This window comes from Sus scrofa, chromosome 17, assembly GCF_000003025.6.
Source record: "Sus scrofa isolate TJ Tabasco breed Duroc chromosome 17, Sscrofa11.1, whole genome shotgun sequence".
Taxonomy (NCBI): Eukaryota; Metazoa; Chordata; class Mammalia; order Artiodactyla; family Suidae; genus Sus; species Sus scrofa.
Genome location: NC_010459.5, coordinates 31,562,313 through 31,583,303, shown reverse-complemented (window position 1 = coordinate 31,583,303; position 20,991 = coordinate 31,562,313). Strand labels below are relative to the sequence as shown.

Below are 20,991 nucleotides of genomic sequence, written 5' to 3'. Positions count from 1 at the left end.
GGGAGGGTGTTAAGGAAAGTGGGATTTAAGACCAGAAGAATCAGCACTTGGAAATGAGTTGGAATTTATTAGGTAATAGGACAAAGAACCCGGCCACCCTCTGCCAACCTTGTGCCAGGCCCCGATAGACCCACACTTCCTGTCCTCCCATGTGGCCTACGAACTGTTTCACAGATGGGAACACTGGTAGTGCCAGCAAATGGCATGAATGGGTCCCAAAGCCAGGTTCTAGGTCATCTGGTTCGATGCCCTTTCCTCAAGTCACAGACTCCTCAGAGCCTGTCTCCAATCTTTCAACCATGCCTTACCCGCAACCAGACCGCCTCCCCAGGCCAGCCCAGTCAGTTCTGGCGCCCCCGAACTCCTGACCTCAGCGAGAAGGGGCTGATGGGTCCTCCTTGTGGACTGGCAAATAACTAGACCTTGAGTCAGCTACATTTTAGGATGACTCAAGTAGGAGACACGCAGGACCACCAGTGGGCAAACATTCTTAGGAAAGATTTTTAAATGAGGCCTTTAAATGTTAAACACACAGATCCCTTTTTAGCCTCTTTTATTTTGGAAGCTTAAACAATTATATACAGTTAATGCAAAACTTTCGAGTTAATCTGAGAAAGTAACCAAGAAAAGATGATGAACTTGATTCATTCCTTGGTTTAAAAAAAAAAGAAAAAGGAGTTCTCTTTGTGTCTCCGTGGTTAACGAACCCAACTAGGATCGGTGAGGATGCGGGTTTGATCCTGGCCTCATTCAGTGGGTTAAGGAACCAGTGTTGCCATGCTTGAGCTGTGGTGTAAGTTGCAGATGCGGCTTGGCTGCTGTGTTGCTGTGGCTATGGTGTAGGCTGGCAGCTGTAGCTCTGATTCGACCTCTAGCCTGAGAAATTCCATATGCTGTGGGTTCCGCCTTAAAAAGCAAAAAAATAGGAGTTCCCGTTGTGGCTCAGTGGTTAACGAATCCAACTAGGAACCATGAGGTTGTGGGTTTGATCCCTGGCCTTGCTCAGTGGGTTAAGGATCTGGCGTTGCTGTGAGCTGTGGTGTAGGTGGCAGACACAGCTCGGATCCTGCGTTGCTGTGGCTGTGGTGTAGGCCAGTGGCTACAGCTCTGATTGGACCCCTAGCCTGGGAACCTCCATATGCCGCAAGAGTGGCCCTATAAATGGCAAAGAGACAAAACAAACAAACAAACAAACAAAACAAAACAAAACAAAAAAACCCTAAAAACTAAAAACTAAATAAATACTTAAAATAATAGAAAAATAAAGCCTGAGCCCTAGTGTCTTACTGAATATATTGTGGGGTGTCTTGTGTCAGATAAACTTCCCTGGACCTCAGTTTCTTCCTCTGTAGAAGGGAAATGTTAACATGAAGATTAACCAAATATTCCATTTGAAATGCTTAGCATCACCCTCTATACCTCAGATGTATTCAGTGAAAAGTAGCAATAACATTGCTGATAGAGGAGTTCCTGTCGTGGCGCAGCAGAAATAAATCCGAATAGGAACCATGAGGTTGCGGGTTTGACCCTTGGCCTTCCTCATTGGGTTAAGGATCCAGCATTGCCGTGAGCTGTGGTGTAGGCTGGAGGCTATAGCTCCGATTCGACCCCTGGCCTGGGAACCTCCATATGCCGAGAGTGTGGCCCTAAAAAAAAAACCCAAAAACCAAACCAAACAAAACAAAAACAAAAAAAACCCAACATTGCTGATAGAATTGGAAGAGCAGACATTTCTTGATTCCAAAAGCTGGTGAGTTATTAAGACTCTTTGAACTCAACAAGAGAACCTTGAGAATAGGTTTATTGTCCAAGCTCAGTATCTTAACTCCGAAGGTGTTTTATGGATTAAATCACGGGCCCATGTGTGCATTTTGAAATGAACACCATTGCCTTTTCAGACCTGGTTCCAGTTCTTTCTGAGGCTGGCTGGTGGGGGGGGGTGATGATGTTTTACATCAGGGTTGAACTTCATGACAAGCCTTTTATTGGGTGGCCCTTTGTTAGGAGGTCCTGTGCTACGATTTGTTAGGAGAGCAGTTAAACCACCTTGGAGTTACCAGGAGGGGAAAATCTTGGGCCAGAGAGAGGAGGTGGCTGTTTAAAGGGAATTATCATTTAGTTGCTCTTAGAATTTTCTTTTGTGATGCCAAAAGCCATTAGATACTGTCCCTGTCCCTATTTGTTGGCATAGGGCTAGGGTCTGGGCACCCTTAAGCTAGCCCCCATGGGGCAGGGAGTCTAGGGTGGCTCACAGCCACCACACTAACACCCTGGCCAGGGGGCAGGTGGCCTCCTGGCAGCAGCCCCAAGTTTTGGCAGAGTAGCTGAGGTGAGCTGCCAGGCTCGGGGACACCTCCTGCTAGCCCTGAGTGCCTGGCACAATGTATGCAGTGTCAGTGTGTGGGGAGGGGTAAGACAGGAGTGCCAAGCCGAGGGCTATCCTCAGACCTGCTACCCACGGAGGCTGAGTGAGGGCCCGAGAAGCAGGCAGATGTTGAGTAGAAATGAGCTGAGCATTGTCAAACCCTGCTCTGTCTCTTGCTCTCTTGAGGTGGCCTCCATCACAACTGTGAGCCTTTCTGAGCCTTTCCTCATCTGTAAAATGGGCACTAGGGTGTTTGGAAGGATTGAATGATGCCATGGCCTGGCACACAAAGGGCTCAATAAATGGAGATTTGCTCTGGGGTTTATCTGGTGGCTGGGTGTAGGGGGATGTTTTGTTCCCATGTTGGGATTGCGCTTGCTACCTTTGCTCTGTGATAAACCATACTGAGCAGGGGTTGGGGCTGGAGGAGGAGGTGAGCGTAGAAGATGGGGCTTTGCAGGAAAAGAGTTTGCAGTGGAGGGGACCCTCTTCCCACCAATGCTGCCTGCACCCAGCAAGCCCTGGACAGCCCATCAGGGCTGCAGTCTGTCTTTGTGGGCCTGGAGGGAGCACAGATCCTGGGCTAGGCAGAGTGGGGACCCCACCCATAGCTCTGGAGAGAGGTTTGGCCTACAAGAGACCCCCCTCCTCCCAGAGGCTGGAGCCGAAGCACAGACCAGCTTTGTGTAGAGTCACGAGGGGCCGGCAAGGGGGAACTGCGCCCGGGCCCAGCTGTCTCACAAGCCTCAGTTCTTGTCAGTGGTTTGAAAGAGTCAGTGGAAAGTGCTGACTGGGCTGTCCTCCTTACCCCCAGAGCTGCGAGGCTGTGGCTCCTGGCAGGGAGAGGGGAGAAGCCCCGCAGGGAGGCCACCTCCTCATCTGCCAGCTCACACCCCCTCAGCTTCAAGCCCCCCATCTGCAGAATGGGTGGCTCTCCGTGTGGAGACTTGACCCAGGTCAGGGGCTGGTCAGGGCTTTGCCTGCAGGTGACACCTGGTGCAGTGGGGCTGGGAGAGGGGCCCTGAGCTGTGTGTTTGGAGGCGGGCTCTGCACTGCAATGGGAGGCTGCCTGGAGAAGCATTTCCAACTCTGGTGATATCCCCAAGGAGAGAACTGGGCTCTAGAACCAGGCCACTGGGCCCTCCTCCTGCCTATAGGTCCTGTACCAAGTTTCTTCTCTTTTTCTTTTCTTTCTTCATTTTTTTAAAGTTTTATTGAAGTATAGTTGATTTATAATGTTGTGATAATTCTGAGGTACAGCAAAGAAATTCAGTTATACTTGTATACACACCAAGTTTCTTTTTCTTTCTTTGTGTTTTGGCTGCACCTGAGGCATGTGGAAGGTCCTAGTTCAGGAATCGAACCTGCGCCACAACAGTGACCCAAGCTGCTGCAGTGACGATGCCAGATCCTTAACCCACTGCACCACAAGGGAACTCCTCACACAAAGTTTCTTGCCTTTCCTACCGCACAGCCTTGTTGTGAAGGGGAAGGGAGGTGACCGTTTGACACAGAACTTGTAAAGCTTGTTCCTGGTGTCATGACTGGTCACCCAAGCCACCCTGACCCCATCCTTGCTCTTACCCTCACATTCCATCATTCAGGAAGTCCTTAGAAGGTCCCTACAGCATGATCATCCTCTGGTCCCCTCCTGCCTGTCACTTCCTCTGCTCTGGTGTGTCACCTTGTCAGAGAGGTTTCCTGCCCTCCCCATGCAGAGCCCCTGCCTCTCCCTTATCTGCTTTGCTTCATAGACCCTCTCTGATGGGGAGGCTTCTGGCTGTTTCTATAAATCAAGTGCCTGGTAGAGTAGCACTCACTCAGCTTCTCTTTTGTTGTTGTTTTTATTGTGATAAAACATACATAAAATGTATCATTTTAACCATTTTTATTTTTATTTATTTTTTGTCTTTTTAGGTCTGCATCCACAGCATATGGAGGTTCCCAGGCTAGGGGTTGAATCAGAGCTGTAGCTGACAGCCTACACCATATCCACAGCAACGCCAGATCCAAGCCACATCTGCGACCTACACCACAGCTCACAGCAACGCAGATCTTTAACCCAGTGAGTGAGACCAGGGATTGAACCCACGTCCTCATGAATACTAGTTGGGTTTGTTACCACTGAGCCATGAGGGGAACTCCCATTTTAACCATTTTTAGGTATACAGCTTAATGGTATTAAAGGTATTCACATTATTGTGCTACCATCACCACCATTCATCTTCAGAACTCTTTTTCAGCTTCCAAAACAGCTCTGTACCCTATAAACACTAACTCCCCATTTCCCCCTCACTTCTGCCCCTTGGCATCCACCATTCTATTTCCTGTCTCTGTGAATGTGACCACTCTAGGTGCCTCATGTGAGTGGAATTGTATAGCGTTAGTCATTTTGTGACTGGCTTATCTCACTTGGCATCATGTGTTCAAGGTTAATCCATGTTGAGGCACGTGTCTGAATTTCCTTCTTTTTCAAGGCTGAATAATATTCTCTCACATGCATGTTTGTTGATTCATCCATCGATGGACACTTGAATGAATTCTACCTTTCGGCTGTTGTGACTAATGCTGCTGTGAAGGTGGGGGAAGCTGTGTCTTGAGGGAGACAAAATGTAAATCTCTGAAAACATCCAGGTGGGAGCCTAGGGCCCATGACAGAGCAAAGCAGGTGTGAAAACAGTGCCCATTTTGTGGCCGAGGAAAAGGAGTCTTCTCCAGATCACTCAGTGTTAGACCCCATCCCCGCACCCTGGGGCCTCTCTGAGGAAGCAGTCCATGTGAGCAGAGCGTGGACCTTTCTGGCTTGAGGCATGTCACACATGTTCAGCGCAGGGCACTTTGGGAGTTGGGCAGCAGTGGGGGAGGGAGGACAGAAGGAGACCCTTGGCCTAAGTTGGAGGGTGGGCAGTGGACCTTGGGTGCTACCTGGCCTGGCTGCTCTCTCTGCCTCCTCCACTCCTGCATAGGCAGACCCCAGATGTTCTGACCCGGAATCTGCATTTGAGTCTGCTGTAGAGCAGTGATCCTCAGCTTTGGCTCTATGTTCACATCATGTAGGGTCCTTTAAAAGTTTCCACTTGAACCCCACCTCAAAGAGCCTGGTTTAGATGACCCAATGTTGAAGCACAGTATCAATCTTTTGTAAAAATCTCCAGGTGAGTCAGATGCCCAGGCTGGGAAGGAGTTCCTGTACGGGGCCTTGTAAGCTACAGGGTCTGGGCCAGGCTCTCTGCTCACTCAACCCCAGCGCTGAAGTTCAGAAAAGAGGGAGCTGGGACCCTGAGTAGGATGGGGGGAGAGAACTGCTGACAGTATTAGTTACCCCATGGCTGTGTAACAAACTATCCCCAAATTTAGTAGCTTAAAATGGCAATAAATAGTTATCCTCGTAGTTTGTGTGGGTCAGATTTTTTTTTTCTTCTTCTTGTTTTCAGTTGCCCCCACAGCATATGGGAGTTCCTGGGCCAGGGATTGAATCTGAGCCAGAGCTGCCACCCACACTACAGCTGCAGCGACCCTGGATCCTTACCCCACTGTGCTGTGGGTCAGGAATGTGGAAGCAGTTTAGTTGTTTCCAGCTGGAGGTCTCTCAGGAGGTCGCAGTCAAGGTGGTGACTGGGGCTGCAGTCATCAGGAGGCTTTACTGGGGCTGATGGATTGGCTTCCAGGGTGGTTCAGTCATGTGCTTGGCAAGACGGTTTGGCTGATGGTAGAACTAACTCAGTTCCTCCCCTCTCTGTGGGCTTCTTCTGTGAGTGTCCTCACAGCGTGGCGACTGGCTTTCCCTTAAGTAAGCAGTCTCGGAGAGCAAGAGGAAAGCCCCAGTGTGTCTTGTGACCGTGTTATGGAAGTCATCCTCCATAATTCTCCAGGATCCTCTTGGTTGCACAGGTCAGCCTGGGAGGGGGCTGTGCTAGGGCAGGTGTTCTAGGAGGGGAGGATCATCCAGGGCCACCCTGGGGGCTGGTGATCAACCAGCTTGTCCTGTTGTTGCACTCGCAGCCTCACAGACCTTGCCTGGGAGGATCCAGTGCCCCCAGTAAGTGGGATGGCTCTACTCCCTCATTCGCTCGTTCCTCCCATCATCAGACCACAGCAGTGTCACCTCGGGGTGGGGTGGTTCTCTCTGAGGCCTGGAGGTCTTGCTCTGGAGTCATCATGCAACAGGGTCTGTGTTCTCTCTCTTGGCTGGATTTCTCATCGCCATCCATGTCTAATGTCCCAGCCCAGCCCTCCCTGTGGAGGCCCCACTGGTGTGCAGACTTGGGTCTGTAGGAAAACTAATTTAAGAATCATTGCTACTACATGCCCAGCTCTGTCGCATTCAACCCTATGAGCCAGGGACTTTTTATCCTGATTCTAATGATGAAGGAACTGAGGCTCAGGTCACTCATCTAAAAAGTTGTGGAGTCTCAAACCACTGGTATTTAAAAAAGGGGGGGGGGTTTGTATGAAAACCATGATATAATAAGGTATTCCAAAAGGAGACTATTTGTCAAGTCGAGTCATCAAGTGAAACATACGTGTGTGTGTGTGTGTGTGTGTGTGTGTGCGTGTGTGTGTGAAAGAGAGAGAGGGAGAAGAAAGATGTCTTTCTGGGGTTTCCCAAGGGCCATGGTGACTTAGGTGCTTAGAACAGGGCTGGTATGTTCTTGAGGGTGGATTTCCCTCTCCAGATTCAACCCTTTCCAGGGCAACGAGTGACTGAGGACCACCTCCCATCAGCCCTCCCCTGCCCATGGCCTGATTTGATGTCACCAAGGGCAGTCTCTCATCAGTGTAGTCAACTGGCATAGTAACCAGCTCTGTAGTCTCTCACACTTCTGTGGTGACGACTTCCTCGAGGGGACGTTCCTGCTCTGAGGGAATCCAGGCCATGAGGTCTCGTCCTAAGGGTTGCTAAAGAGAGCCACCAGGAAACCTGTGTGTTTAGGACTTTGCTGGGGACACAGGAAGCTGATTAATAGGGTCTGGGGTCAGGGCGGGTCTTGTTCGAGGTAGAGGTGATTGTTTCCCTTCTACAGAAGGGGAAACTGAAGTTCACGTACTCATGGACTCACCCAAGGGAATGGTAGTTAGGGACAGGCTGCTGTCTGGGCACTTTCATCTTCTCCAGGAGCAGCAGCCATCCTGTGGGCTGTGTCTGCCTCTGGAAGATCTGGGATCCGAGGGCAAGAATGTGGGTCTTGTTTGCAGAGGGGTGACTTGGCCAGTTAGGATGTCTGTGTGGGAGCCATGGGGTGCATGGATCGGAGATGGAAGCTGAGCTAGCCAGATTATAGATGTTTAGGTGACAAGCACCTGATCTGATCTATTGTCAGAGCATGATCCACTCATTTTCACTGAAGGTGGCTGGGTCTCTAGGATGGAGTTGGGGGTAAAGCTCTTTGGGTGTGAGAATGGGGTCAGGATGTGCTTCTAGGCTCTGCCTTGGTCCATCTCCACCTCTTTTTCCAGCTGCACAGTCGTCAAGGCTGCCAGCTGAGCTCTGTGCCCATCAGAGAGGCCCTACCCTTTCTCTGACCTCTCTCCTGGCTTTCTTCCTGGTGGTCTTCCTGGGCACCCCCACTCAGGTAGTCTCTGTCTCTGCAGGCAGCTGTAAGCCAGCATCCTAGAGCAAGTCACCTGAGCCTGTCCCACCTTGCAGAATATCATGGGAAACAGGCCAGCCAGAGCACTCACTCTCCTGCCCACCAGTACCCTTGTGGGCTGTGCCTTTGGCTGTGACCCCTCAGACGCCAAGCCTAGGGCTGCCTTTCTCCATGCAGTGCAGGCTCCCCACTTCTCTTCTGAAAAGGCTTACAAACTCTTTTAAAATCATGCTTTTAGGAGTTCCTGTTGTGGTGCAGAGGAAACGAATCCGACTAGGAACAATGAGATTGCAGGTTCATTCTCTGGCCTCGCTCAGTGGGTTAAGGATCCGGCATTGCCGTGAGCTGTGGTATAGGTCGCAGCTGTGGCTCAGATCTTGTGTTGCTGTGGTGTGGCGGAGGCCAGCAGCTATAGCTCTGATTTGACCCCTAGCCTGGGAACTTCCATATGTTGCGAATGTGCACTTTCCCCCCCCCGCCCCAAATCGTGCTTTTAGGGGCTTTACACATCTGGTTGCAGGGAAGAGATGTGGGTAATAAAGACATTGGACTTGGAGAACAATCTAAGTGCCAGGAAGGAGGATGGGGCCCAGAACCCCTTTCCCATGTCAGGGAAAGAGAACACTGCTGGCAGGAGGGCTCTGCAGAATGAGGCCCTCATGCTTCTTCTCTTATTGACATCTCTAATGGCCACTGTTTCTGATGGCTGTTCCCCCCAGCCCCCCACCCCCCACCACCCCGCAGCCAAGACTGGTACCTTACCTACACTGGTCAAGCTAAGTCAGGGTTGGGTGCCAGTCAAAACACAGGCTGTGGGGATAGTCTGATGGATATCAAGGTTCACTCTGATATTAGGATTGGGGCCAAGGCTGAGGCTGGAGTCTGGGCTCAGATGAAGACAGGCTCTTTTACAAGTGAAAAGGAACCCTGAGCTAGGAGAGCTGGCTCCCTCCTTCACACTAGTCTCTTTGGGACTCATCCTTCCGCTCCCTCCCTCTCTGAGGGCCCTGACAGGTGGCCACACCTTTTACCTTTGCTACCATTTAATTTTCTCAGCAGTCCCACCAGGTACCCATTCCCATTTTACAGATGGGAAAGCTTAAAGGCTAAAGGAGGCCGGCAGTTAAGCATCAGAAGGGGCTTAGACAAGTATATCTAGGAGGTGGGGTACAGATGCTGTGTCCTTGGGGTGAATTCAGAGTTATTAGCCAAGTGGGGCCCAGGGAAGAGAAGACACTGGTCTGGGGTTACATGCCAAGAGAGAGACTGAGCTGGGGCCTGAACCCAGGTCCCTGGGCTCCCAGGCCAGTGTTCTCTTCCCTTCCCCTGTGTCTTCTGGACTCACAGGCTGCCCCTGCTCTGTCCACGTTTACCAGCACCCCCCCTAACCTCCCCCAACCTGCCTTCTGTGACTGGCCAGGCCCAGCTCAGCAATCCTACTTCTTTCACTTCCTGGCTGGCTGAGCAGGGTGAGGAGGGCCGGGAGGGTCTGGCCGGGAGGGGTTCGGGCTCAGTCCTTCCCTGGGGGTGAGGGGTGGGAGGGGCCTCATAAGCAGACACAGAGCCCCTTTGTCTGGACCGCTGTGCAAAGCAGCTGGTCTGGGATTTCTGGGCATTTTTTACATCTGAAGAATAATTGCATTGTCTAGGGGGCCCTTGAGAATCCAAATCCCTCCCAGACCTGCCAGGCCATCCAGAGAGATTCTCCAGGACCAGCACCCAGCTTCCCTCCCTCTCCCTCCCTCCTGTTAGAAGCCTGAGGCAGAGAGGGGTCCCTCCAGGGAAACCGAGGTGGAGCTGCTGCCTGGGGCACTAGGGGTATCCACTGGGAGGAGTGACTCGTAAGGTCCTGAGTTTGGGTGGAGAAGGTAAATGCGGCCCCCAGAGCCCTGGACAGGGTGCTCATGACAAATGTGTGGCTTAGAGGAGGAGAGAAGCCTGCTTACTGAAAGGGGTGGGCCCATTGTGGAGTTCCTCTGCTGCTGGAGTCTGGACCCTAAGGGGCAGGGGGAGGTGAGCCAGGTGGGCTACGTGCCTTGGCCATACTCTTCTCTCGAAAATGCTTCATTCATCCTGCGGTGGCCTTGAGAAAAGGACAGGGAGACAGACATACTTGGTAGTAGCCTGTGTTCAGAAGGGAGCCAAGGACCTCAGCCCCAGTCGTGCTTGTGGGGCTGCAGCCTCATTGAATAATAGGCAGCAGGATTTCCTGGGGTGAGATGCCCATGCTTTGGGGACAGGCTGGGGTTGGGTGGTGGTGGCTGCAGAGAACTCACTTTTCCAAGGTGTCTGTAGCTTCAGGGGAAACATCAGCGGAGCAGGTCTTGCTGGTAGTTCAATTAACCTAGAGCCACATGGTCACAGCTGTGCAAGCACTGTGCCCTGCACAAGGGTGTCCATGTGCTAAGGGAACCCAGAGCCAGTTTCTCTGATGCACTGGTGAGGGATGTTTCCCACAGGCCTTCAGAGAGGCCAGGCTGGGGAGGCCTGAGACTTTGGTGAAGTTGGAGTATATGTGTATGTTTGGGATGGGGCGTGGTGTGTGAGTGAAAACTGAAGTCAGAAAAGTCAGAAAGGGTTCAGAGGGTCATGGGCTGCCATGCCGAGGCCTCAGTAGATAGTAGATGCTTGTTAGATTTTTACCCCTTGCCATCCTTGTCTTTAAGGGGTGGGGCTTGGGATAGGCCTAGCAGTTCTCTAGGAGTGGGGTTCAGATGAGGAAGTGGGCAGGCACCTGGGAAGTTGAGGGTAGAGGCAACTGTGACATGGGTTGCCGGGTTGACAAGCCTTGACCTGATGGGTAAGCGCAGGGCTTCCACTCAGGATGCTTTTGAGCTGTGGGCATACTCCAGCACTCCAGTGGCTTTAACTGTGTTTGAGGAAGTGTAAGGTGATGCATGGTGCCCCCAACTCAGTTCTGGGCATTTCCAAGAGGAGTCAGATGTTGGATGCCAGAACTAAAACATGACTGTGGTCCTGGCCTCCAGTCATGACTGTAGTATGTGGCAATCCAGAGGTTCTTCTTGGAGGGTAAATTTCTGAGGGGGACACAAAGAAACTGGTGAGGATACTGAAAGCAGGTGGATGGGGACAGATGCTTGGTGGCTAGGGCCCAGCCTCCTGCTCTTCATCCATCCTTCTTTGGCAACCCTGCCCCGGGACAGGAGGGTCTTTCTTCTTTTCTTCTCCCCTTCCCCTGCTGCCTTCTTTCCAGTTTGGCCTCTTGGCCAGGTTCAGTTGGGGTATTGTTGGCTCTGGCCTGCAGGGGGAGGCGGTGGCCTGCAGGCCCAAGAAATGAGGGTGGGGCTGGGGAGGCAGTGGGGCATCTGGGCATCTTGAACGGGGGTGGACCTGATTTCTTGAAGCTGCCAGGCTTGGCCTGCCTGGGGCCATGGAGGCCCTCAACCTCCCACCCCCATTTTGCCATGGAAGCAGAAGCAAGAAGGCAAGCGTTTGTTGCCGGGCCTCCCTCCTCCCTTCTCCCTCCTCCTCCCCCTACTCCCTCCCTGCCTGGCTGAGCCAGCACTTTTTTCTCCTCTCCTTTATCTGCTAGAAAAAGTACAGGGTGTTCTGTTTCTCCTGTGCATACAGATCAAGGAGGGGATGTTATTTATTTATTTATTTCATGAAGGCAAGAGAAGGGCAGGCTGGCACTGGGGAGCATAAAGTGATTCTTCTTCCTCAATAAGGCATTTTCTCATAAAATTTTTAAGAATTTCCAAAGGAAAAGATGACACAAACTAAGAGGAAATAAATTTGCTTCTCTCCCCCACCCCCGAGATAACAGCCCAAAGGTCCAGTTCAACCTTCAGCTGAGGGCCCAGCATGGAGCACACAGTTAGTGTTGCTACCTATAGCTTTCTCTCTCCCCTTCAGCTGGGACCCCACGGTACATTGGCTCCATGGGCTGATATGGGAGGCCACGCAAGACTCCTCATTTTTGCCATGTGTGGGCTGTGCCTTTGGTTTCTCTGGCTTCTTAGGGGCGGGGTGTCCAGGGGTTGACAGGCACGTCTGGGACAAGGCCTGTGGAGAGACGGAACAGGGGGGTTAGCAGTGAGGGCAGAGAAACAGGCAACCTACACGATTCCTGTTTATTTGGTCCCACTGTGGCACCCTATGTGTTATGTCTGAGTGGAAGTTCTCTGGTGTGTTGGGAACTTGGGGTCCTTTCTGTGTGCATCTTCAAGGCACACTGCCCGCCTGCGTTTCCCACAGTCCATTCCTGAAGCCTGTTCCAAAGGCAGTCTGCTCATAATTCAGCTACAGAACTCAACAAAAGATTTTCCTGCTCGAGACTCTTGAAAATGCTGATGATCTCTTGACATCCATAGAGGGCCTTGTTTAACTGTCACTACAATGTAGTTGGGACAAGCTGGCCACTTTGGGGAAAAGTTTCAGGCTGGGAAGCCACGGAGTTCAGGTACCCCTGAGAATGTGCTGTTGCTCCCCAGCATTTCCTCCCTCTACAGGCCTCCCAAGGCTGCATCTTATCCCAGTCCCCAAGTTCCCAGAGGGTGTGCTCCAGGGAGCTGGGGAGTTTCAGCAATGAGACCTTAGGGACCTCAGGGAATAGTGGGGCCCACATTTTCATCCCAGTTACACCCTGTTCTCCACAGGGGCTTTTGGAGAAGGGGTCCACCAGTAAGGTCTGAGAACCACTGTCATGATCCTACCCCTTTATTGCATAAAAGAGGGTGTTTTGGGGGGTGGCCTTGGGCTAGAGGTGGGGCCAGAGGCCCAGACACCAGCACGCAGGCAGAGCTCCCCAGTCCTGGGGACCCGAGGCATGGGGGTGGGGTGCCCAGCAGTGGTGGCCTCAGCTGCTGCTCTGAACACCCTGTGTGTTTACAAACCTGATGCAGAGCACGCTCCTTGGCCAGCCACTTGGGCGGACTCCTCCTCCCTGCTGGCCGCTGGTACAGGCAGCCACACCCTCACCTCTAATTTTAGTCTTCGGAAGAGATCCTGGGGGAGGGAGGGGAAGGAGGCAAAGGGAGTCAAGGAGGGGTAAGGGAGAGGGGAGGGGAGGATGGGACTGGAGCCAGCTCTGAACTCCGGGCTCCCGGGAGGCCGAACAGAACATCCCTGAGGTGGGGGTGGGTGGGTAGAAGGAGGACAGAAGGCCACAGAAAGGAGGAATGGGAGAGCAGGGACATGGGCTCCGGTGGAAGGGGGCAGGGACCCATGCTGTGTGGGGAGCCACGGCCTATGAGGGGAGACTGCTTCCGAGGGGCTCTGGGCCTCGGGCGCCACCTTCCGGCTCTCTAGGGAACCGGTCCAACACGGAGTCGGAATGCCTGGGGGTAGGGGCTGTAGTTTGGAGGGAGTTTGGAGCCAGGGATGGGGTGATGTTCCTGTCCGTCCCCATGCATGGAATCGGCAGGCGGAATGGGTTGGGGAGGTGCAAGGAACAGCTTCTCAGCCTGATCATACTTGGAAAACGACCCCCTTTAAAATCTATGTTAAAAAGACGTTTAGAGGTGGAATGGTAACCTAAATAGTCAGATGTTGATATTTGCGGAGAAGAATGTTAGTGCATAGCTTTTACGTTATTTTTCAAAATAACCAGGAAGGCATATCTGAATAGTCATTGAGGTGTGTGTGGTGTGTGTGTGGCACAAATCCCAAGTATACAGTAATGTATAGTGTGTGTGTGTGTGTGTGTGTGTGTGTGTGTGTATGTGTGTATATGGCACAAATCCCAAGTATACAGTTATGTATATTGTATAATCACCATTCATATGAAGATACATAGTCTTTCCACTCCAGAAATGTCCCTTCTGACCCTTTTCACTCATTTCCCTCCTTCCACTCTTGCTTCTGTCAGCACAGATTCATTTTACCTCTTCATGAATTCAAATTATGGAGTCATACAGTATGGTGCTCTTTTGTCTCTGGCTTCTTTTCCCAGCGGAAAGGAATCTGACTAGTAGCCATGAGGATATGGGTTCGATCCGAGGCCTTGCTTAGTGGGTCAGGGATATGGCGTTGTGGTGAGCTGTGGTGTAGAGTGCAGACGTAGCTTGGATCCGGAGTTGCTGTGGCTATAGTGTAGGCTGGCAGCTGTAGCTCCAATTCGACCCCTAGCTTGGGAACTTCCATATGCCATGGGTATAGCCCTAAAAGAGAAAAAGAATATTCCTTTGTATGAATATACTGCACATACAACAATATATTTATCCATTCTTCTGTGGATGGACCTTTGGGGAGTTAGTTTTTGGCTTTTATGAGTAAAGCTGCTAGGAACATTCTTTAGCATGTCTATTAGGTGGAATATACCCCATTTCTCTTGGTTGTTTTCTTAGGAGTTGGATTGCTGTGTCATAGGAAGGGTTATACTTAGCTTTGTTAGGTATGGGCGACAGCTTTTTATCTACCCCCTGTCCACTGTCCAGCAGCTACTTTTCACTTACATTCACTTCCTTGTTGTCAGGTCCTGGACACTGTGGGTAGCATGGATAACTAACTGGATAGTATGAAACTTCTGCCACTGAAGCCTTAGCAAAGGCAGTTTGGGTCTGGAGAGGAACGAGAACAGGATCAGAACTGAGGTGCCCCTTGGGGTGGCCCACAGACACCTTCAGACCCTTGTAGTCACTCCAGGAATAGCAGGGTGGCCTCTCCCAGCCTTGGGGGCAGATGCAGGGACCCCCTTGGCCTCCCATCAGCTCCCCAGGCTGGCGTCTCTGAGCAAGCTGGCTTAGCGTAACTGTCAATTTGATGTCTGGCCTCTGGTGCCACGGGTCCTCATGGTCCACTGTTTCCTGGGCTCTTTGCTGCTTTGCGGTGACTGGGGCTGGGTGGCCTGGGAAAAAAACTGGAGATCTACCCAGAATAGCTGAGGTTCATCTGATACCAGCCTCGTGGCACTTTCTGGGGGAGGGGAGAACTATGTCCTGCCCGCCAAATTGCCACCTCATTGAGGCTGTTAAAGCCTAACGGAAAACAAGGGGAGAAGATTAGGGGCAAGGGAGAGAGCGTGCCAGGGAAGGGCCAGGCCAGGGAGGAAGAACAGAGGGTCCAGTGCAGAGTTTGCAAGTATCCAGCACCCTGAGGTCTGTAAAAATATCCTGAGATTCATCCAGGCATCTTGGGGTCCATGTGAGTATCCTGGGGTCGGTGTGAGCTGGTCCCTAACAGCTGTGCTGAGCTGTGCTGAGCTGGTCCAGAGTAAGCAGCACAAGGGTCAGTTTCCCCTGAATTTGGCCTTCTTGGTCGTTCCCTTCCTGGCTGACTCTTGTCTCATCGTTAGAAACAGGCGATGGGATTGATGGATTAAAAGGGCTTGGGGCGGGCTCTCAGCTCCCCTGTTTGCTGACAGGGTCCTGCAGTGTATCTCCCTTCTTGTCTCCTTCCCTCTGACTCTCTCTCTCCATCCCCAACTCCTTTGTAGGTGGCTCTTATTGTCCAGGTCTTCAGGAAGGGAGTGAGGGGGCTCGGGGTCCCCCCTTGAGGGCAGAGCCTGTGAGCATCTTCGGGCAGATGGGAAGCAAAAGCAGAGCAGTGAACTGTGACGCCCTCTGTCCCCTGCAGGTTCCTAGGAGGTGAGCACGGACGGTATGCAAAGTTGTGAATCCAGTGGCGACAGCGCGGATGACCCTCTCAGTTGTGGCCTGCGGAGAAGGGGACAGCCTCGTGTGGTGGTGATTGGTGCCGGCTTGGCTGGCCTGGCTGCGGCCAAAGCACTTCTGGAGCAGGGCTTTACGAATGTCACTGTGCTTGAGGCTTCCAGCCGCATCGGAGGCCGTGTACAGAGCGTGAAACTTGGTAAGCACCTCAGTTCACCTCAGCCCAGTCACCTTCCAAGGTCACCTCTTGTCCTCTAATGTACTGGCCCAGCCTCAAATCTCGTTATTTCAGTGTCTTCCCTGGAATAAGTGTTCCATCATGCAGTCTGCCTGGGCATTTTCCAGAAACTTCCTCTGCCCCCTTCTCAGCACCCTCTCGAGATGGGCGACAGAATGGGGCTCTGGCCTTTATTTTTGGAGGATGATCTAGGGTTCATAGTTTTTAGGAGGGAGAGGATACCTAGAACCAAACTGTCGTGGCAGTGGGTAGCCAGTTTCTATTTCACAAGAGGGGAAATTCTGCAAGTTCCTATTAGTCATGAACTTTTGAGTATGAATTAGTGTATTATGAATTAGTGTATGGGTATGAATTAGTGTATTATGACTGAGAACTAGCCCCAGGACAGTAGGAGGCTCAGGGCAGTGGAAGTGGAAGATTTTGGGCCGCCTTGTGAGTGATGGGCAGGTCTTAGGATTGTCTGGGAAGAAGGTCTGCCCAGGTTGCAGAGTAATGAGGACTCTGGAGAAAGCAGCCAGTGTAAGAGACCTACCCCAGGGGAGGGCAGATTTTGCCAGGGGTCCTAGTGGATGGTGAATTACCTGAAATGCAGCTGGAAGCCAGAGTTTCCCATCTAGGGGGGCTGATCAATCAGACCATGAAAATAGCCCAGTGGTCACTCATGGTAGCCAGGAGTGTGTGGGCTAGACTGACCCTCCAGAAGATTTCATGCTGTGTCTCTTCCCACACAGGCATCAAGGCCAAGCAGACTGTGTAGCAACTTTTGATGAATGGGGCAGCTGGCTTGGGAAATAGGTTGTCAGGCTTAAAATAAGCAGAGATGGAGGAGACATGGGGATCTTCTTGCTTCTTTCAGAAACTTCAGTCACATTAAAAGTCTCCCCTTAGAGCATTTCCTGGAAGGTGTACGTGCAGTTACATCTGTCTTTCCCTGGCACTCACAGGAGTGCCTGTTGGCAGTGAGGATGAAAGTGCAGTCTAAGGAACTCGCAACCTGGGAACAGCCAGCTGGGAAGCCCTGAGACTTTTGCTCGACATCTGATTGGCTGGCCAGGAGCCTTAGGGATGGAATGACTCCATTTGTGGCTCTTGAGTCTTGATGAGAATTCAAGGTCTGACCTGAAAGCAGAAGACAAGAGGACAAATGGCCCAGGCTCAGTGGTAGTTGACGGCTGCCATGCAGGGAAGTTGGGTAGAAGGCAACAAGGTGCAAGGGCTGGGGCTGCAGGAGGCCAAGGGGGTGCATGTGGCAGGGAGGGGCGGGGAGCCTTCCTTGTGGGGCAGGGAGCTTGGCAGGGCTTCAGGGGATGAGGGGAGTTGGGTAAGTAATTAGAAGAAGGAAGGGGGTAATTAATCCCATACACGGAATGATGTAAGTGAGGAATCACATCAAGGCAGACCCTACCAGGATACAGGAGAGCAAGTCCAGGCACAGGTGTATGTGTGTGTGCTGTGTATGCAGACACGCAGGGCTGACAGCCCAGACTGCAGTTGGACTTGCTATAGCGTGAGATGCTAGCTGTGAATCCTGGGCATAAGGGCAGGGGCCCCAAGGACACTGCCCAGTAGATGTGGAGCCGGTACCTGGTACCTTGTGGATGCAGGGATGTAGCAAGGATGACAGAGATGAGACGCACGTGGGAGAGGGCAGGGAACATCCTCAGACTGAGGCCTGCTTCGGGCTGGGCTACTTCATCTCCTTGTAAAGCTTGGCAGGGGGGTAGGGGTGGAGCACTGACCTTGCTGCTGACCTTGACTTCCTCTCCTTGTTCCTGCTTATGCCTAGATACCCATGCTTGGTCGTCACTGCCCAGTGACTATGACTTGGAGCTGTCTGGTGTCCCCTGGGGAGGGTCCAGCATGCAGGCCCCTTTTGCTCCTTTTGGGAGTTCAAACTGAGCAAGACACCATGGGGAGCCCTAGGCCTGGGGCTCTAAAGGAGAATTAGTAATAAATGTCCCCAGTGCCGACCCCCCCACCCCCTCCCCGGGAACCCCTCGGAAGGAGGGCACTGGGTGCCATCTAGTCTGCCCACTTTTTCTGGACAAAGGGACCTATGCATTTTGCTTCTGATTCCAGAGACACCAGGAAATTATGCCTTGCCTTGGCTTGAAGTTGATTGTGTTTTCTCTTGCTCTGTGTTTGGCACATAGATGCATACAGGGCGTTTTATTTTATTTTATTTTGTTTTTTTTAAGTAACTGATGGTTTAATTAGAATCAGCCCGAAGAAGAGGAATGCCCAGTTCCTGGGTTGAGGGATGATTGTTGTCTGTTATGGTGTATGAGAGAGCTGTTGCTGTGTTAACAGACCACCCCAAAATGTAGTGGCTTAAAATAGCACCATTTTATTGCTGATATTCTGTGGCTCCAGAAATTTGGGTTTCTGTCCATAGTAGTCACAGTCTAAGAGGGTGAAAGTGGAAGCCACAAGGTTTCTTGAGGCCTAGGCTCTGATGTCACAAACGTTGCTTTCACTGCCTTCTGTTAATCAGAGAAAGGTGCAAGGTCAACCAGAGGGGTGGGGAAAGATTCCATCTCTCGATAGGAGGACTGGCAAAGCTACACTGCAAAGGGCCATGTGTGTAAGGATAGGAGGAATTATTGTGACCATCTTGGCAAAAAAGTTACCACACATGACGTCTTGAATCAAGCCTCCAAAAACAAAACAAAACACCAAAAAATGTTCTTTTCTATTGTCCTTTCATTGTTTCAGCTCCCCGGGAGCTAGGCAGGGGAGAAGACAAATGTATCATAGCCTCTGCAGCATGAGACCTAGGCACAGTGGCAACTTGCCTCAGGGCATCTGGTACCTCGGCTATGGATGGGGAGGTAGAACGAGCCATCAGCCCTGTCCCAGCTTGGGCCAAGGCATTGACCTCTGTTCCATCAGATCTGCAGGGCTCTCACCTGTGCCATAGGATGAAAAGCTTGGTTTTCTCCAGAAGTCGGTCTTAGACTGCCTTGGAGAGGAGTCTTCCAAACTGTGATGTTTGCCCTCTTTCCTCTGTCCCAGATTGAGTTGGGAGGTGGCCATTTTCTGTCTGGGAGAGGCTTTGACTCTGGGCCTCTGGATGTTGAGGAATTAGAGTTAAGACCAAATGGGGACTTTGGGTCTAGAGGGCTGGGCCTCCTCAATGGGTGCCTCAGGTCCCTTGCTCCCCTCACTGGGCCCATTGTACTCTCTGGTACCCATAGACTTTCTCCCGAGGTGGGGGCACCAATGAGGAAGGAGGGTCTTGTCTGGTGTTATCTTAGAAGGAGAGTTTTCCAATTATTGCAGTCAGGTGACCTGCTGTCAGATCATAGAGTCGTTCAGGGTCGAAGTTATCTCAGCTATAACATGGAATCTATTTCGTGCCACATGTGGTTTCTACAAGGAATTTTTCGCTGAAGACTTTGGTTCATTGCTAGAAGGGTCTTAATCCCGTTCCTGCCCTGTTGTTGCGGGTGGAGAGGAAGGATCCTTTTGGAGGAAGGAGGGTGAGGCAGAAGAAGTCCTTGCCCCTCTAAGAGCCTGTTGTCACCATCAGGACACGCCACCTTTGAGCTGGGAGCCACGTGGATCCATGGCTCCCACGGGAATCCCATCTATCATCTAGCAGAAGCCAATGGCCTCCTGGAAGAGACAACTGATGGGGAGCGCAGTGTGGGCCGCATCAGCCTCTATTCCAAGAATGGCGTGGCCTGCTACCTCACCAACCATGGCCGCAGGATCCCCAAGGACGTGGTTGAGGAATTCAGTGATTTATACAACGAGGTGAGGTATTAGGACAGCTGGGCATAAGGGTGTGGGGGGCAGGGAGTGCCCTGGCAGTGTGTGTGTGTATGTCGGGGGTGGGAGGCTGGGTGATCTGCCGGGGTCTTCTATGATCCTGGTCATGTTGCACACTCTCTGGGCCCTGTATTTGGAAAGTGAGGACAATCTAAGGATAGAATGAACATGATGAATGAGAGAAGCGCTAGATAAGAGATTATTGATACTCATAATTAAATATTTTCCCAGAAGGCCTTAAACATCTTTTATTAGATTTAGTACTAGGTATGTGGGTGTGATTATTGTTGTTACTGCTCTTAGATACTCTTGTAAATGGTAGTTTTAAAAAACCTTATTTTCTAATAGAGTATAGAATTGTAACTGATTTTTTTAAATTGAGTATAGCTGATTTACAGTATTGTATTAGTTTCAGGTGTGAACACAGTGATTCAATATTTTTATACATTATGCTTCATTTAAAGTTATTGCAAAATAATGATAACATTTCTCTGTGCTATGTAATATAGCCTTGTTTCTTATTTACTTTATACACAGTAGTTTGTATCTCTTAATCTCACACCCTTATCTTGCCCTTCCCTCCTTCTTTCTCCTCACTGGTAACCACTAGTTTTGTTCTCTATCCAAGTTTTTTTCTGTTTTGTTATATTCATTCATTCATTTTATTTTTTTAGATTCTACATATAAGTGATAACAGAGTATTTTCTCTAACTTATTTCATTAAACATAACACCCTCTAGGTCCATCCGCATTGCTGCATATGGCAGATTTTCATTCTTTTTTATGACCGAATAAAATTCCGTTTTGTGTGTGTGTGTCTTTGTTCATTCATCTGTTGATGGGCACCTAGGTTGCTCCCTTAGCTTGGCTGTTGTAAATAATGCTGTGGTGAACATTGGGGTGCAAGTATCTTTTTTTTTTTTCTTGCTTTTTAGGGCCAAGCCTGAGACATATGGAGGTTCCCAGACTATGGGTCAAATTGGAGTTGCAGCTGCTGGCCTACACCATAGCCACAGCAACATGGGATCTGAGCTGCGTCTGCAACCTAAACCACAACTCACAGCAACACCGGTTCCTTGATCCACTGAGTGAGGCCAGGGATTGAACCAGCATCCTCATGGATACTAATCAGATTCCTTTCTGCTGCGCCACAGTGGGAACTCTGGCAAGTATCTTTTTGAATTAGTGTTTTCTTTTTCTTTGGATATATACTCAAGAGTGGAATTACTGGATCATAGTTACATTTTTAATTTTTTGAGGAAGCTCTATACTGTTTCCCATAGTGGCTGCTCCAATTTACATTCTGCCAACAGTGCACAAGGGTTCCCTTTCTTCCACACCCTTGCCAACATTTGGTTATTTGTGTCTTTTTTGATGATAGCCAGCATGACAGGGGTGAGGTGATATCTCATTGTTATTTTAACTTGCATCTCCCTGATGATTAGCTGTGTT

At 50.9% G+C, this 20,991-nt stretch overlaps 1 protein-coding gene across 3 annotated transcripts in view; it reads left to right on the top strand.

Annotated features, from left to right (window-relative positions):
• SMOX (spermine oxidase) overlaps positions 1 to 20,991 on the top strand; it is a 39,081-nt gene that overhangs the window by 8,704 nt on the left and 9,386 nt on the right. For 2 of the 3 annotated variants that reach the window (XM_021077214.1, XM_021077213.1), the window contains exons 2-3: positions 15,493 to 15,726; positions 19,298 to 19,524. In XM_021077214.1, the coding sequence (XP_020932873.1) occupies positions 15,519 to 15,726; positions 19,298 to 19,524 (435 nt within the window). In that variant the 5' untranslated portion in view covers positions 15,493 to 15,518. 3 annotated transcript variants of the gene reach the window in all.